Source organism: Colius striatus, chromosome 2 (genome assembly GCF_028858725.1).
Source record: "Colius striatus isolate bColStr4 chromosome 2, bColStr4.1.hap1, whole genome shotgun sequence".
Taxonomy (NCBI): Eukaryota; Metazoa; Chordata; class Aves; order Coliiformes; family Coliidae; genus Colius; species Colius striatus.
The window spans coordinates 96808734-96826237 of NC_084760.1; the positions used below are offsets into that span (position 1 = coordinate 96808734).

Sequence of the window (17504 nt, forward strand, 5' to 3'; positions counted from 1 at the left end):
ATGGATGAAGAACTAGTTAAATACAGAAGGCAGAGTGCATGAAGATACAAGTTAAGGGGCATTTCACTGTAAGGACAAACAGAAAAGCCTCAAAGCCCAGAAAATTTTTCCTCATTTTAAAGGTGTATACGGAGCTAGCAAAGCCAATTGATACATTCTCTGGGGAATAATATACATGTATACTGCCAGAGTGTAGAAAGCAGTACTCTCTCCTTTCTAACCTTCTGCAATATTTATTCATTTCTTATGACAATTCTACATATGAGTTTCACTTAATTCAGTGGGATTACTCTATGAATTATAGCCTAGATAGGCAAAACTGTGTACCTGGGAACTGTCCTAAATCATTCCAACACCAGTGTGTGATACTAGTTGAGCAACCCTTCCCAGCAGAATTAGAAAAGTGTTCTGTATCTTTTCATGCTGACAAAAGTAGCAGGTTCAGAAATGACACAGCTATTTACAGGTTAACAGTTAATAATACCATTTGAGTAATGTATCAATTAATAAAAATTCTATAGTCCTACTGTGCTGACTCATATAAAAACATGGACAATTTATTTTCAGAAATGATAGCTATGCAAACAAAACCCCCAAAACCAACCCACAAAAAATGAAATAACACATGAAATTGCACATGCATGTGAAAAAAAATTACTCCGTAGCCTCTAGAGTTACAGACACCTGTAAATTTTCAGATACTACTGTTTTGGAAACATTAGAACATCAATTCAAGATTGTAGACCTTAATATTGCAGGAGTGAAAAATATGGAAATATAGCACACCTGTATGTGTTCATAAATCATTAAAAATTTGCTCTTTATCTGTCAGGTAAATTTTATGAGATGATGTTCTGTCTCTAAGAAATACATGTGAAAAAACTTCATTCAGTACACTGATGTTTATAAGTCATTATCTACAATTAAAAGATAATTGTTTCCCTCTCTGAAAAGCAGAAATGTATTTATTTGATTTCTTTTAACACTTCTCCTTAGGCAATTTTTAAGAATTTACTTAATTTAGTATATAATGTATAAGAGCTGTATAGCAATCAACTTACACTTCTTTTTACATAATGATAAGTACCAAGAAATGCTGCACATTCATGTTATCTGAACCAACATTGTTCACCTCAGTGTTATTTTTAAAGAATTCCTCAGTCTATGAAAACTATTACTGAAACCATAGTAGCCATTTCTGCTCATAATGTAAGTTTTTTCCTTTTTACTGATGTCAGTCTCAACATTAACCTAAATGTAACCTGCAGTTTAAAAGCAACATTTATTTCACAGCTTGACACGCAATTTTGTTTTTTAAACTTGTAGGTCACAATGAAGTGATATAAGGATGTACGAACCCAGCATTTCAGCAATGGTGTTTTCTGATTGGCAAGAGACAGAATTCTTAATGGTATAAGGTTTTATAAAGACTGAAATCTTTTATCCTAGTGCAAAATAACAACTTTGACTTTAGTATGCCACTCAGCTCCATAAAAACAGCACAAAGTGAACAATTTCCATTATACTGTTAGTGAGACATAAACTCAATGTCAATCTGACCTCGGATAAATATTTTTAAATTTTAAAAAAGTCAAACAAGGAAGATCACAAAATGCCAGCTCTTCTGCAATATGGGACATTAACTAAATGTGAAATCATGACAAAGTGTAGAAAAAATTGCTGCCAAGATCTCAGCTCTGACCAGCAGTTGATTTTCTGCAGTGAGCAGAAGACAGGTTTCAGATTGCATTCAAGGGAAAATGGGAGGAGAAGGTGCAATATTTGTAATTCACTGTAGGAAATATGGTATTAACATTCATATTTTCCTTTTCTTCTATCATAAAAACCATCAATTTTTGTTGATGTTTAGTTTTACAGTTTTTAAAAAGCCATCTCTCCAAATCGAAACCACACAGCTTCCTCTCAATTGGCTAGTAGTCTAGCTGAAATAATAGTATTTCAGCTCCAACAGTGAAATTATATGAAGATGACTTCTTTCTAAGAAACAGAAATGAGAAAATATGAAAGAAGCTTCTTCAATCATGAAAACTAGATCTACTTCTATCAATATAAAATCAGAATTTATATATACTCAGCTCTCAGTTGACCTCAAAAGACAGGCATTGAACTATTACAGTGTTTAGCAAAACAACGTTCAACTTCTGGATGCTGTTGCTTTGAAACAAGTTGCTTACGTTCCATTAAAATCCATTATATTGTCTAATAATCAAGCATATTCTAAAGACAGCAACAATTCTTAATAATCTAAAAATTAAACCACATAAATTGCTCATGAAATGTTATCTGGCTGCTGAAAAACTACAGTAAGTGCTCATGAGAAATCATTGTAGTACTTACCATACCAAAAGTTCACAAAAACATGTTCAGTACACAAGCACCAAAGGGAGATGGAACTAATCATGAAAGTTCATTTCTAATAACAAAAAGGGTATGAACAAATTGTAAAGAAAAATAACTTGTGAGTATTTGATACCAAGGACATTTTTTGTACAGAGGTTACACTGCTTCTATATGAGATCAGGATGAACTCGTAGCTACTAATATAATCCAGTACATATATTTCTCCTCCTCTAAATGGAGGCTTATTACTTACTCTGTATTTACAGGTTGTCTTTTGATCCAAAATTTGTTTACAATTGGAGTCTATAAGCCATTTTAATCTATTTTTATGACACCTCATTTTGTCCAAACTTCTATTTATTGTGGCTTTATCACTGTTTTTTGTTTTCGATGTTAGTAATTCCTTTTCGGAGAGGGATTTTCTAATTTTATCACAGAAAATAAGAAAAAAGCAATATTCTTTTTCTTAGGGAAAAAGGAATTTACTAGCAGCAGGCAAACTCATTACATTTCTCCTCAAAAAACTGCTTGTCTTATACTTGAAACCTTTTTCTAATTGAGACCTCATTGTGAGAACATAAAAAATAGTGTCTTGTGACAGACCAGCAAAACGTTTCTGACTTTTTGCACGATCTTATAAATTTAGGCAACAGCGATTGGGCAATTTTATCAAGTGGAATTATTTGTTTGTTATAACTGAAACAATTTTTTTATTTTTTAGGGGTTTTTTAACATGAGTAAGCTATCTTTATGCCTTGGTACTTATCAGCATTTACTTTATTGTATCAAAAAGCCTGTCTGGATTTAAATATGGATTAGATTAACAATATGTCTAAAGAAAAATGAGGTTTTAATACAAATACTGTATTTTCATCTTGTAAAGTTAGTAATTGAAAAAGTTATTATCAGATGACATAAAGAAACCCTGCAGTTCATTATTTTTCTTTGTGGGCTACAAAACTATTGTAGGATGTTATATTAATGTCTTTTGGGAAACTATTACCAACTATAAATTCTACCTACTCAGTTTGCTATTTAGATTTGTTTCTATTTGCATAAAGGCAGTCCTCTAACTTGAAAACCTGTTAGGAAGGGAAAGAAAAAACAACCCAAAACTCAAATCTACCATACTTACTATCAATAATTTTGTTGACACCATTCAGGAATTCCATAGACTCAAAATAAAATCACAGTCCTTTTTCTCCTTTCTGAATATAGCCTCTTAATCCAAATAATATCAGAGAAGTTAAAATTTAGTCCATTCATCTGGCAAATGTTTCCCTCTGTTTCATAAACATGCATATCATAGAAAAGAATTGTTCAATTTAAGTTTGCTTACATGATTAAAGTGTAAAAAATCATCATAGAAATATGGTTATTCTCAGACTTAATAATGTCCTTATTTTAATGTGTTACATTTCCATAAAACAAACAGTTAACAAAATCAATTGTGTTATAGGAAGCCAGTAAACACAGTTAACTGTCTGGAAGGATTATAAAATGGACATTCTTGTTCTACAGACAATTATGTTCCAACAGTCTTACCACAAGTTGGAGATAAAATGTCTAGGAAACTAGAAGGAGGATGCAGGGAAAAATGTGTGACAAGTTATCAGAATGTTGGTTCAAAAATTCTGTGGCTACTGCAAATAAAATTGCCCATGTAGAAAAATACATTACTACAGGTAACATTTCCTCTATGTATGTTTACAACCTGTAGAATACTTCCTTTTTTTAATGTTCTTGTTAAAAATTACATCCTACAAAAAGGACAAAAAACACACACTAAAGTATATGATGACTTTTTACACAGCAATAATTAATCATCACATTTAATTAATAAATTATTGAGCGCTTGCAAGCTGTCCACGTTTTCATCTAGTTTGCATATTTTATAATGGTGGAATAACATTTTAAAAAGTTTGAATAGGCACTTACTGGAATTACAGTTAATCCTGATACAGTCTAGATGGGGAAGAATAGATGAAAAATGAAAATTTATCCTTCAAGGTAATAGCTGCAGACATCCAATAAAATCACAGTCCACCCTTCCGGGGACAGACACATGCAAATATGGCCACTCCATATCATCAGTCTTTACATACTGTTATAACCCAGATATACTGCGATAAATCTTTATAAATAGAAACGACAAATAGGGTAAAAATGGCCAATTTCAAACAAAGCTACATGGTGACAAATCTAAGTGAAAAATCAGGATTAAATGTCAAAGATGCTTAACTGAGGCAGGCTGCAACTTTCTCCCCATCTGTGAAAGAACAGGTAATTTCTCTCAATGCAATTACAAAGTGCTCCGTCACAATGGGTCATAGAGCATGCCAGGCCACAATCAGACATCTTGGACAACTTGTGTATAGTATACCTCAAAGGCTAATCTACAAAAACTAAGTAGTAAAATACAAAGCTCATTCCAAGCCTACAAATAAAATTTTGTGGGTTTACATTTTCTTAATGTATAGGCTGAAGAAATGAACAGTGGCTACATTTAAAGCTACATGAATATAAATAATCACATATTTATACGCTCTGTTAATAGGGAATTCTGTCTATTTTCAGATTATTTCTTTGTCTGTCTTAAAAAAAAAAAAAGAAAAAATAATAAAGAAGGACGTTGGAGGAAGAAAAAAATATAGCTAAGGAATGGATTCATTTATCTCTTTTAACTAAAGAAGCAGGCAAAACTGCCAGAGGCTGGTGTTTTGTATATAAAGAGAACAACCTGATCTGTAGCTGGATCATCTGCCATGCTACCTGCATTTATTATGGCAAAAAAACCCATCTATGCCACACTACTTGGTTTGTACAGCTACTCCTGGTTTATACCTTTGAGGAACATATATACGATTAAACCTAGATTTTGTTTCCATATAGCTGAGTTTGTCATGTGTCGTCAACCGCATCAGAAAAGTGGTTGCAAACAGCCAAGGACCAGCACCTGCACATCCCCTTTCACAGAAAGCACTTCTGTGGGACAGTGGGGGGTGGAAGCGGGGCTCAGGGGTGGCTGCAGCCTGCACCGGCCCCGACTCAGCACTACACGGGACTGGAAGAGGAGGGTGAACAGGAGAACCCCTCGCTTCTCCTGCTCCCTTCTGAAATCTCAGCACCAGGACAATATGTCAGTGAACAAGCTTTTATGAAGTAGAGATATAGGTAAAATTATCCATCAACACCACCCCCGTGCTTTCTGGAAATCATTTGATCTGCAATTGAAACAATAAAATACTTAATTCCCTTTAAAAATAACACTCTGCTGAAGGGGAAAGACTGCACTGAATGTGCATTTTCCTGAGCATACTTCTGTTCTCTCTCAAGTCCTGACTTGGACTTACTGACAAGCCTGGAGAACCACTTTAGTTTATTCTTTTTTTTTTTTTAGCTGGGAAAAACTATAACCTAACATTTTATCCATCATATTTCTAATCAGGAAATTTTTAATTGTTTTTTTTTCTGTAAAAGGGCTTGTGCCTCCTGTGTTCACATGGCTGTTTGCTGAGGGCCGCAGTCTTTGGGCATTGAAGGGTTGTGTTATCGTTCGATACTACAAAAATACCACTAGAGAATTGTTTAAAAAAGAGGAGATGGATTTACTATAGATTTGACACCTAAAAAAAGGAGACCAAGAAATCCATCAGTGGGAATAGCTCATTGCAATATTTTCAGTGCTAAAACTAGAAATTCTTTTATATTTGCATGTTGTACACATTACTTGGTGGAGGTACAACTGAACTTGAGCTACACACACGTTGGTTTTGCTTCCATGTATAAATTGTGGAATTTCTACCACAAGGGAGTTGTGGAGGGAGACTAATCTTCCACAACAAAGAAAAACAATTTATCTCAAAAATACCACTGGTGAACTAGTCTTCTTTTTTTAGAATACACAATAGTACAAAAATATTGTGATGGATTATGTTAAGACTATATAAAGAATACAAAAATGCAAAAGAAAACAAAATAAAGTATAATAATGGGCATGTATTTGTGTATGTACGTACGCAAATGTTGCATAGACATGTGTTTATATATCATTTCAGTTTACTTTTAATGTTAAAACAGGCTGTTTCATAAATGTTCGCAAGCAAAAAGAAAAATGTAAAGAAAATGTTAATTTCTTGGAGGAAGAGTTTGTTACCTAAGTTGACCGTTAGTTTAACTCGTCCTGCATCCAACTCTAAACGAAGGGTATCTGCAGATTCCCTAGAAGTAGTTGCCATTAAAATACCATAAGCTCGCTGAGACCTGAACCGTAACGAGACATCTTCAGCTTCTGTATGCATCACAACTGGGAGCTGTATTTTCATAAACATACTTCCATCATAGCTTAAAATTGTTGCCTCTGAAAACACAAAGCAGAAAATCAGTCATTAAAGAATTAAATTGTACTTACTGAAACTGCTCAAAGAGAAGATTGTAAATGTATATTCACTCACTATGACACTGAAAAATTACATATTGCATGCTGCTATTATTATTGGGAAACATAAGCAAAGTCAGGCTTGGGTGTTTTTGTTAGGTTTTAGTTTGGTTTGGTTTTTCAGTAGCTTATTTTTATGTTTTTTGTAAGAAACTAAATTGCTCTTTATTGAACCTATATGTCTTCAAGAAGATGGGTAAAATCATACATAAAGAAATTCCTGCAAGACTAGGCCTGTACTGCTCAAAATAGATCAAAGTCAGTAAAAACTATTCAAATAAACCTTATAGACTATTAAAAGGTTACGGCTGACTATCATCCACCTAAATAATTACCTTAGGATACTTCACGTATAAACCTACCAGTTTTGCTACTACCACAGTTACAATTATCATCCGCTTAGCAAAAACCCACCTGAAACGTGTAAACATCCCCAGCATAGTTTGGATGGAGCACAGATTGCTTCATGCCTACAAAGACTGTGGTATGATAGAATCAAAATTGCATGTGTGAACATAATGACAGCCTCAACAAGAAGGCCAAGACTACACTTGGCATATTGAGGGTAAGACCTTAAAACCCCTGAGACAAGCAAGTAACTGTCACTTTCAAACATTACACAAAACCCTCTAAGCAAGCAGCTCTGGCACAGAGCGGTCACAGGCTATCAGACCCCAGAGCAACCAGCCACAAGTCTCCTCTTCCAGCCTCCAAGGCTGGTATAGAGCAAGGTAGCAGAAAGATTGTATTTCTGCTCACAGGGAAGAACAGCAGTTCCTAGAAAGCAAGGAACATATCTGTTTCTGAAACATATCAGGAAGCCATTTATTTTCAGGACGATCAAGTGTTGTCCTAACTGTTGCGGTGTTACCTAACTGTTGTTATTAGTTAACTAACCACCTTTGGAAAGAGCTCTTAGGCTTGTGGATGGTGGCACATCATGCTAGAAGAAGCAGGGAATGAGTAACATCCTTCATCCCAAACCAGTAGTTAGGGGGCAGACTGCCAGGAATTTCAGTAGGCTCTGCAGTAACATACAAAACTACTGCATAGCTGAGGGCACCTCAACTCACTGAAAAAACTATCAATTTCTTTCCTGAGAACAGGTCAAATCACTAGCAAGTAGAAAGAAGACAGCAGAGAACATCTACAGGAAGCTTCTCTACACTTCCATTTGCCATAATATAATGGAATCACTTATCCACAGACAATGTATTGTGGACTCACATGCAATAATATTTTCAAGAACTGATACCACTGATATGGTGTTTAATCAATATTGCAACTAAAATAGTGTTGGAATATTTTTTTTTCAAACATCAATACTTGTGACAGTTTGTCAAAATCTTTTCCATTGTGGATCTTATACACTGTTAAAAACAGGTAAGTTCTTCAAGACTTCCAGCCTACACAGTCCATGAACGGACAAAATGTTCCACTGTATCTCTGTGAGGAGTTACAAAACTGATACAAGAGGTGGTAAAAATGATAGATGTTCATTAATAATGCCAGACTTCCCCAATTCAAATTTGAAGAACGCAATTTGATGTTGGAAAAATAAGACTACTAATATTGGAGTGAAAGTCCAGTATAACAGGTTAGATTAATACACTTAAGGCTTAATGAATTCTAACCATGCAGGTAAAAATCTTTTCTGAACACTCTAAAGCCAAATTTTTCTGTGAAGGGGACTGAATACTTAACTGTCATCAGCCTGTTAAGAGATTTTAAGTCAAAGAGTTTTCAGTGGGAAGTGATTTGGTTTTTTGATCCAGGGTTTTGGGTGGTTTTGGACATTTTTAGATGGGTTGGGTGTGGGGAAGCAGAGGCTTAGAATTCCTTCCTGTATCTAGTTGTCTAACCTGTGCATGAAAAACTGCCAAGATAAAGTAAGGTTTAAACTACATGTTAACTTAAGAGAAAACAAAAAGTGGTTTATATTTGTTGTTAAAAAAAGAAGCCTGAATACTATAAAGAGGTTTTATAAACTGAGCAAAAATCAGATGCAATAGGATGAACAGCAGGCAACAAGACAAGAGGTCTATTCCTAATAAATTATGTCATAATATAAAGGAACGTTGTCAGAATCAGCACTGATACTGTTTGCTGGCTTTCCTATAATTATTCACTCTTTTGGAAATTACAGAAAAAGAAGAAAAGGAACTGTTTTAATTTAATCAGAGATGACCTGTGACTATTTAACATCATGATGAACAGACCTGATGTGATTAGATACTCAATCCTTCTAAGCCATACTGTGCCAGTTATTTTGGAAACAGATGTTCCAAGAACAGACCAAGGAGACTGAATAGATGATTAAATGACTTAAAAGCTCTGGGACAATGAGAAAAGCCCTCATGCCAATTTGCTCCTTTCAGTATGGGGAGGTTCAAGTCACAGACTTTCTAAATACAAAGGGATCACAGGAAAGAAAACAAAAACAAACAAAAAAATCAACTAACACCACAAAACTGGCAGGAAACAGGGATGATTTGATCAAAGATTTAGTACTGCTCTGAGAACCGAAGATCAGAAACAGCACATATTCCTAAAATAAAAAATACAACTCTGTTCTGTTTACTCACTTGAAATGACTCATCTGGTACAAGTGTTGTTAGTAAAACCTTTTGTTGTTAAACAATATTAAATAATTGTTTTATTAAATTAATGATATTTTGTCAATATTGTGTACCTCTCTAAGGATGGCAAGCTGAAATTTGCCCATGTTGCCTCTGTGCCTATCACCAAGGATGTACAAGACTGCTACCTATGTAAGAGGAGATTCAGGATTTTAATTTTTACTTTGGGCTGGGATTACCTAAATTACTGAACAGACTGAGGCACCTACTCTTCAGGAAACTTCCCCACACCTGCTTCTGCCCTCAGAAATGCTCAGCTATATTTATGAGAAGAAAAAGAATTTTCCAAACAGATACTATTATTCAATTCACAGTTTATTTAAATGAAAATGAGAGAAGTATGGAACAGAATTATGCATTTCAGTGTTCTTCCTTATAAGTTTTGCAGTCGAATTTGTGTTGTTTTTAAAAACATGATGTTTGGTAAGTACAGATGGTATGTATTTTAATAAACAAAACAAGATCTTGTTTCCTTTGGATCCTTTGTGGTATCTCTAAAGTGCTAAAGACAGAATTACTAATTTCTCCTGCTTTTTCATCTTCAAAGTATCTGCAGTATCATGAGGACTGTGTGGCAGTCCACAGAGTCCTTTTTAAAGCAATAAATCACCTCTGTGTCTTCTGTCTCACAAATCACACATTAACTTTGCCTAGGAAAGTTGCAGGTAATACATCCCAGAGCCATGCCAGGAAGCACAGAAGAACCTGTATCTTCAGTAATCAAGTAGTCAGGTTTTTTCTCTGACCTTGTTTTATTTACTAGTGTAAGTGGAGCAACAATATATATGACTTTACTCCTATAAACTAGTTGAGTGTTTAAGTTTATTGATGGCTACCAATTCAAACTCAAACTTCTCATTTTTGTTCTACTCACAGGCATGTACTGTTTGTGTATTTTCTATGGCAGCTATTTCAGTTCATCTGGACCCAAAGCTGCAGCTTTGGTGAATCACAAAGAACCTTTCCATCAATCTGATGGAAATGGTTTATGATATGCAATTAGTTACTAGATAATACATGAATAGAAGGTGAAATGGTTTCTCCCAATTTTTATATTGCTATTACTGCATGACAGAGGTCCTAAGCTACTCTGTAAAGGTGGTAGAATTAAAAAACAGGGAACAATTAGTTAATCTAAGTTAGAGAAGTAATTAATATATTATTTTGAACATATGATTTATCATATCATCTATCAAAACATCACCTGTATTTTTCCTTTCTTTTGTTGCTTTTTTTAAAAGCATCTAGAGATAATGCAAGGAATCAAAGCTGTATTTCTTTAATATGTATGTGCATATGCAGGTGTGTGTGTGCGCACAATGTGGACATCTAAACACACACTCTAATGTAAACATATATTTCCCTCGGAAATGTCACTTTGTTAAATCTTTCTTTGTATGCCTACTTTTTCTTAACAATGTTTGATGAATTTACTCTTGTGCATTGTTCCTAGCCATCCAGTCAAAAGTATACACCTATAAAAGCCTTTGCTGGGAGGCAGTCACATATTGTGATCCACAATCAAAATAAGATAGGAAGCCAAATTATATTGCTGTGACATCTGTCTGTCCATCTGCTGTAGTTTCCATAATCTACTAAAGCTAATCTACAGATTATACTGATGTTTAACCTTCCTAAAAATCAAGACTAAAATCAAGAGGAACTTTTAACAGAATAAAAAGCACACAGATATAGAAAAATATTAATTTAAAGTATATTGAAATTAACAGAGTTGTGTCCCATGTTTTTTGATCACTGATGTGTAAAATTATTTCAGATACTGCAATGTACACGATACATCCATATACGGATGTTAGCAGTCCTATTTTAGGAAAAATAAATGACATTGCTAAAAAGTAGCCATGTGCTTTTGTTTACCAAAGATACCTTAATCATTTAAGTTAGATATTCCAGTTGTTTAATCTCTAATACAATATTCTAACATTTTATTTTCTTTGTGACACTGTATTGTTTGTTGAATTTAACATGTTCCTATTTTATTTTAATTAGTTTGAACAATTATAATTGCATTGCTCATTTCATCAAACACAAAAAGTTATCAGTTACTGCACAAGGGTAGTAGTTATAATAACTTTGCGTGGTAAGATGCCAATATGTAAATTTTGAAATCTCAAAAGCTATAATCTTATTAATGTATGACCATTTGGGATATGAATATTACTGGAAAGAGATCTCTCAGTGTAGTTTCCTCTAGAGAGAAATCCAAAAGCAGGAAATCATCCCATATTGTCTCAGTTGCCACATGTATTTCAGTTGGATAGGAACCAAATATCATTGTAGAGAAGCCAACACCACCACCAGAGTACCACTACAATTCTCATGAGGAATGCACTGGGAAAATCAAGCTCTGTATTAGAAGATAGTCGAAAATAAACTATGGGAAACAGAAAAGACAAAGTTTTCTATATTAAATATTACCACCTGTCAGGTATGTTTATGAGAAATTGCTATCATGAAGCCTGCTTTTAAGGTATTTGCAGTTCTGCATGTGTTTTTATCTCTAATGCATGTATTTCCTAGCTCTGAAGTTGAAATAATGCAAATCCTATTATTACTTCTGCCATATGTAATGGCAGAATTTTGCCACAGGGTGGTACACCAGACATGTTTAAGTGAAAGCTTTTGTAATGCATCAGACAGCTCGGGTATGCCCTCTGCCAATTTTACTCTACTAGTAACGGAACAATCTGGAGATCTTAGAATAACTCCCCATGAGCCAAAGGCATATATATTCAAAATATAAAACACAAAAATCCGTAGTATCGGAGAAGATACTTGCAAAATGCTAATAATATGATGGTATTGAATCTGTATGTGCATACATCTGTTTACATACAACGTAAAGCATTTATCAGGTTTTTATTTTTGAAGAATACATTTTTTCTTCATCTAGCTAGAAAAATGAATCAAACTAGATGCAATGAACTTACATTTCCAGCCAATAAACTTTAGGTTTAGATTTCAGCTTGAAGAGAAATTATGCTGTGTGAATTGTGAGACAAAGAAATACAACTTCTGGCATTGAAACATCTCCTGTTCCAATGAGAACAAAAATGAATATCTAAAACATTAATTGAGCTTTTTTATTGTTCTTCCTTCTTATTTTTTTTCTTATTAGCATTCTCCACAATTTTAAATAAACTCCAGAGTTTTCTTCCTATAAATTAACCTCAACATCTGTCTTCCATGTCACTATCCACCTTTTCAATTAAATAAACTTTTGTCTACACTTGCCTTTTCTAGGCAAAAAGGATACTCAGTAATTTAGGAAAAGTATAAACTGTTTCCTTGGATACTAAGATTTTTTTTTCTTTAAGTTAAATAATAAATATAGATTCCTATACTGATTATTTTGCTTTGACTGAAGTTCTGGCCATGTATTTAAGTGATTCTCTGGAATTTGAAAATAAACTTAATTAGACAGTGGTACTAACATAAATAGGCAGAGAACAAGATCTCAGTTTGGAATTAGAATAGGATCACTTAGTAATGAAATAATATTCAAATAGCTTTCATAAAGGTTTTCAGAACTCAGAAATGTAAGATGAAATAAAAAAGGAGACCTTTTCTAAGAGATTTAGCAGTCCTGACTCCCTGTAATAGTTAACTAACACTTTTTGTATCTTGAAAATTCCCCTAACATCTTTCCTTTAGAGTTACTTCTTTCAGTCTACGGCAAGGTGCCAACTCCCATCTAGCGAAATCAAGAACAGAAGAGTTAATGATATTTTACCACTTTTAATCATTGTGCAGGATTCTATAAAGCAAAAATGAAACCTACCTCTTTCACACGATCTGCCAAGGTATCCTGTACCAGAACAATCACAAACATATCTGTTCCACCCATCCCTGCATACACCATTGTTTTTACAGGGGTTGCTAAGGCAAGGTTTTGCTGTTTCTCTTGAGCATGAGGGTTTTACTCCAGCTGTACTTTGAATTTCAGCCATCTGTCGAATATCTTTGCTTTGACCATCAATAAATAAGTCTCTAATGCAGCCAACGTAGCCATAATTGAGAAGTGCTGTCCACACCTCTGTTGGGAAGACGAGGCCTGCTTTATTTTCTGGTAAGCCTCCAAGATACAAGTCATCATCCAAGTCAAGGATTTCACTTTCCCCTGGTGCAGTATATGGTGTACGTAATGTGTTCACAGATATTGTCCCTGAGAAGAAAAGACAACAAATGAATCATTTCCAAGACATTTAAAAGATTTTGGTACTGTTGTTTTACTCATTAATCTACATGCCACATTGGCTCTTGGAAAAATATCTCTAAATGAAACACAGGCGTTGCATTGGTACAGCTATGCAATGACAGATTCATTTCATTATTTTAATTACAACATGGTACAACAACCACCAGAAGGGAATGATGTAATAACACTTATTCACAATACTGCATAGTCACCATATGAAATGTCAAAAAATCACCTTACCGATCTTGTAGGGGTAGGAAGAATTCATTTCAGAATTATTAACAGAAATGTCCTGTTTGTGTAACTAATCAAAGAAAAGAAAAAAAAAAAAAACCCACAAACCAAAAAACCCCTCTTCACTATCTCATGTGTGCTTCAAAGCATTATGGCTGAGGTTACGTTGATAGGTTGTAACTGGGGAGGAATATGTGTGTCTTTGGTTTAGATCCAAAGACACAGTATTTTAAAAGTCTCACTGTTTTGAGTGGGCTTTGGATAGGACTTTTTTTCTGTAAGTGCAGAAAGAAAATACTCTCATCAGTTGCTACACAGACAATCATTAAGAAGATAGTGATGTGCTCCTAGAGGGAAAAATCAATGCCTCTGACACTTAAATCGAAACGTGTGCATGTTACAAAAAGAGGGAGAAAAGATGTATATAGAACCTCAGGAAATCAGAAATATCTTTTCCCTTGAAGTTTTAAAAAAAATCAACAAATAAAATCCAGTTTAAAATAAAAATCTGTTTCAATAAAAACATGTGAAGAAAGAAACTGTAACCGATTGCAAAGATCCTCTTTGTTGTGCTTTTGATAATGAACTATCCGATTTTACAATATAAATAGCCAAAACCCCAAGTTTAGTACATAGAGTCTTAGAACATTCTTATGTCAATCATATTTATTTACCAAGTAAAATCACTGGAAAAAAGAATCGTCACATAGATTTTGACAGAAATAACTCCTTATAATTCTACACAGGTGCAAAAGCAAACAAAGGATAAATTGAGACATTATACAGGTCATCAGATTATTATAATGTACAAGTCACACTATGCAACACTGTTCTATCCACTGGAAAAACTACTAAAAATGTATTAATGATTACAAGACACTAAAAAAATCACTTTTACCACAAAGTATTATCATATATCTATACATGAAGCTACCATGATTCACTGTTTCCACTGTCAGGATGAGATAGATTCCAGAAGATAAAACTAATTATCAAAAATACTTAAACTGTGTTGGGAAGTAGTAGATGAGAATAAGAAATTGAGAATTTTTACAGTATACATAATAAAATATCAGTTTAATGTCAACAGAGACAGGTTGGAAAATGATCATTCTCTTACTTGGAAACATCCTAAAATTTAGCCTTCTCTTTTAGCAGTGATGTCCTGTGGGAGTTATGTATTTTGTTTATTCTCTTGTTGTTTTGCTAGGTAACAACAACAAAAGGGACAAAATGAACATTTAAACAGTTTGGACCTTTACAAAAGCTCTTTGAGAAGGTCTCAGGAGATCCAACTCTCACATGAGACTTGAGATGTGTGGGCAGATTAGAGGGGGAGGAGAGCCCCTCTCAACCTACTAATCTCATTCCTTCTAATTTTAGAAGGACTAGATACCATTACAAGCAGTCTCCCTACCATCAGAAGAGATTTAGGTTTGGTATGGTGTTTGTTCATCTTTACGAGAATGTTTGAGAATGTGGTCAGTTTTCCCATTATGTAATATCAGAAATGTTTTGTCAGATGAATAATCATATAGATATAAATGAACTTTCAGTCTTAAATGTAAGAAATCAGTATATTGAACCAAGAACATTTTTTTCTCAAACCTCCACCTGTTTAAAAATGGGAACTCAAAATATTTGTATTGCTGCTCAGATTCTTCAAGAAAAGCTTGGCACTCATGGAACACTTACTATAGATTTGACTTAAGACATACATGCAAAAACATTTTAAGGATTGCTTTTACTAATTAACTACCTCAAACAAGGACACCTGTGACCTGTTAAATCAAGTCAGCTAATTTCTCTGAGAGGTACCACAGACAGCTTACAGGCAATAATTTCTCCTTTAAAAAAATTAAAGATGCTGTAAATATAAATCATATTTGTGCTCACGGTGTTTCTTACTGCTATTGTTGCTTGCTCCCATCTGTCACTGCACAGTGACTTAGGACCAAATGCTTTAATCCTATGTTCAGGCAACACTTGCATCCACACACTAACTTGGCTGCAGCCCCCAGTCTCAAGCTATGCATTTGCACAGTGATTTTTTCTGCTGGCTATTCACGATGCTAGAAGAGACATGGGGTTCCATTTCTATCAAACAAAAAGAATCAACTAAGTCCTCATGATATGGAATATACAGGAAAAGATGGGTGAATCTCAGCCAATGTAACTGCAACATTAACATGGGGTTCCAAATGGAAGTGTTGCACAAAAGGCTGAGAAAGTTGAATGATAAAGGGAACTGCAGATCATCACTACACTGGTGACTGTGAGTTCTAGTCAGGTGACAAATTGAAGCAGTAAAATTTACTTCTGTATATAAAGGATAAGTCTAGAGAGAACTTAAGTGCTATTGTTAATAGATCTCAACAGCTTCTTAAGGAAATGAACTTTTCCTCTCCCCAAGAAATTACACCAAATAAAATATTCCTTAGGAGAAGCACTCTGAAATCTTAGTGTAATTATAGCATCCAAAGACTATGGAGGGAAAAATATAACAGGCAGTAAGTTTTCTATGCTTTTTTTTTCTTGTTTTGAAAGGCAATAGAATTCCCCTTACCCAGCTAGACTATCTCCAATTTACTGTTGGACATATCCATGGACATGAACATGTATATTATTCTTAATCAAACAATTTATTTAATCCTTTTTGTTGAGAGCTACTCTAAGTCAATATGGCACCTGTAGAAGACTCAAAGCTTAAATAACTCACTCCAGCTCAGCTATTATGTAGAACCTTGACAAAACTGTCATATAGCTGTCTAGAACAAGAACTATGACTATAGTCATAATAGCATAACAGCATAAAACCTATGCCTGGGCACTAAGAGTTCCATGCTATCAGTTATCAAGTCACTCTAGTTTCCAGATCAACTTCTAACAGCCTGTCCATGCAGCCATAAAACCATTAGTGGTGTTGGTATCCAAACTACCTTTTTTCTGTCTCTGAGAGGTAATGCAAACTTTACTCCTAATGGCTTTGTAAATGCAGGTGGAAAAAAATACAAGAAAAATAAAGAGGCATAATAGAAGACTCACAAAATCCATCAAAAATTCTGGATTAAAAAAAAAAAATATTGTAAAATTAAATGCAGAACTCAAGTTCATAAAACATAGGCCCACAGAAAATAAAAAATGGGTCTATAAACAACTTTGTTTTCACAGTGCATCCAGAGCTGTTAACACAGAAGTAGAGTGTACTGTTTCATCTGACTCAGTTGCTTTTTTGTATTTGTTTTTGTTGTTTGGAGGGGGTGGTGTTGATTTTTTTTTTGTTGTTTTTGTTTGTTTTTTGTTGAGGTTTTTTTAAGCTTGTTGTCTTTTTTGAGGGAAAGTTTTCAAGTTCTAGTAAATCCATCTCAAGCTGGTCCTCATGAAAATGGCAAATGCTATCACAGAATCCAGGTGTAGCAATGCACACCACCTTTGTTGGATTTCAGTCGTACTTTCTCTGGGAATTAAAGGCATATTAAAAGGAATTGTTCAGTCAAATCACCAGCAAGCTTCAATCCATTTGGATGTTTCTACTTATGAATGTCAAGAGATATCACTCTCCAGAGAAGCAGGAAGAAGGGAAGCTATTGGAGCATACAAATGTCTTCTGTGG

General features: G+C 34.3%; 1 protein-coding gene across 12 annotated transcripts in view; it reads right to left on the reverse strand.

Annotated features, from left to right (window-relative positions):
• Nucleotides 1-17504, reverse strand: part of NRXN1 (neurexin 1) — a 720695-nt gene that overhangs the window by 408857 nt on the left and 294334 nt on the right. For 8 of the 12 annotated variants that reach the window (XM_061991565.1, XM_061991567.1, XM_061991566.1 and 5 more), the window contains 3 exons: nt 13241-13624; nt 6518-6721; nt 4300-4326 (listed from right to left, as the gene is read on the reverse strand). In XM_061991565.1, coding sequence (XP_061847549.1) covers nt 4300-4326; nt 6518-6721; nt 13241-13624 — 615 coding nt within the window. The remainder of the gene's footprint in view (nt 1-4299; nt 4327-6517; nt 6722-13240; nt 13625-17504) is intronic. The other 4 variants (XM_061991571.1, XM_061991570.1, XM_061991569.1 and 1 more) reach the window with 1 other exon arrangement.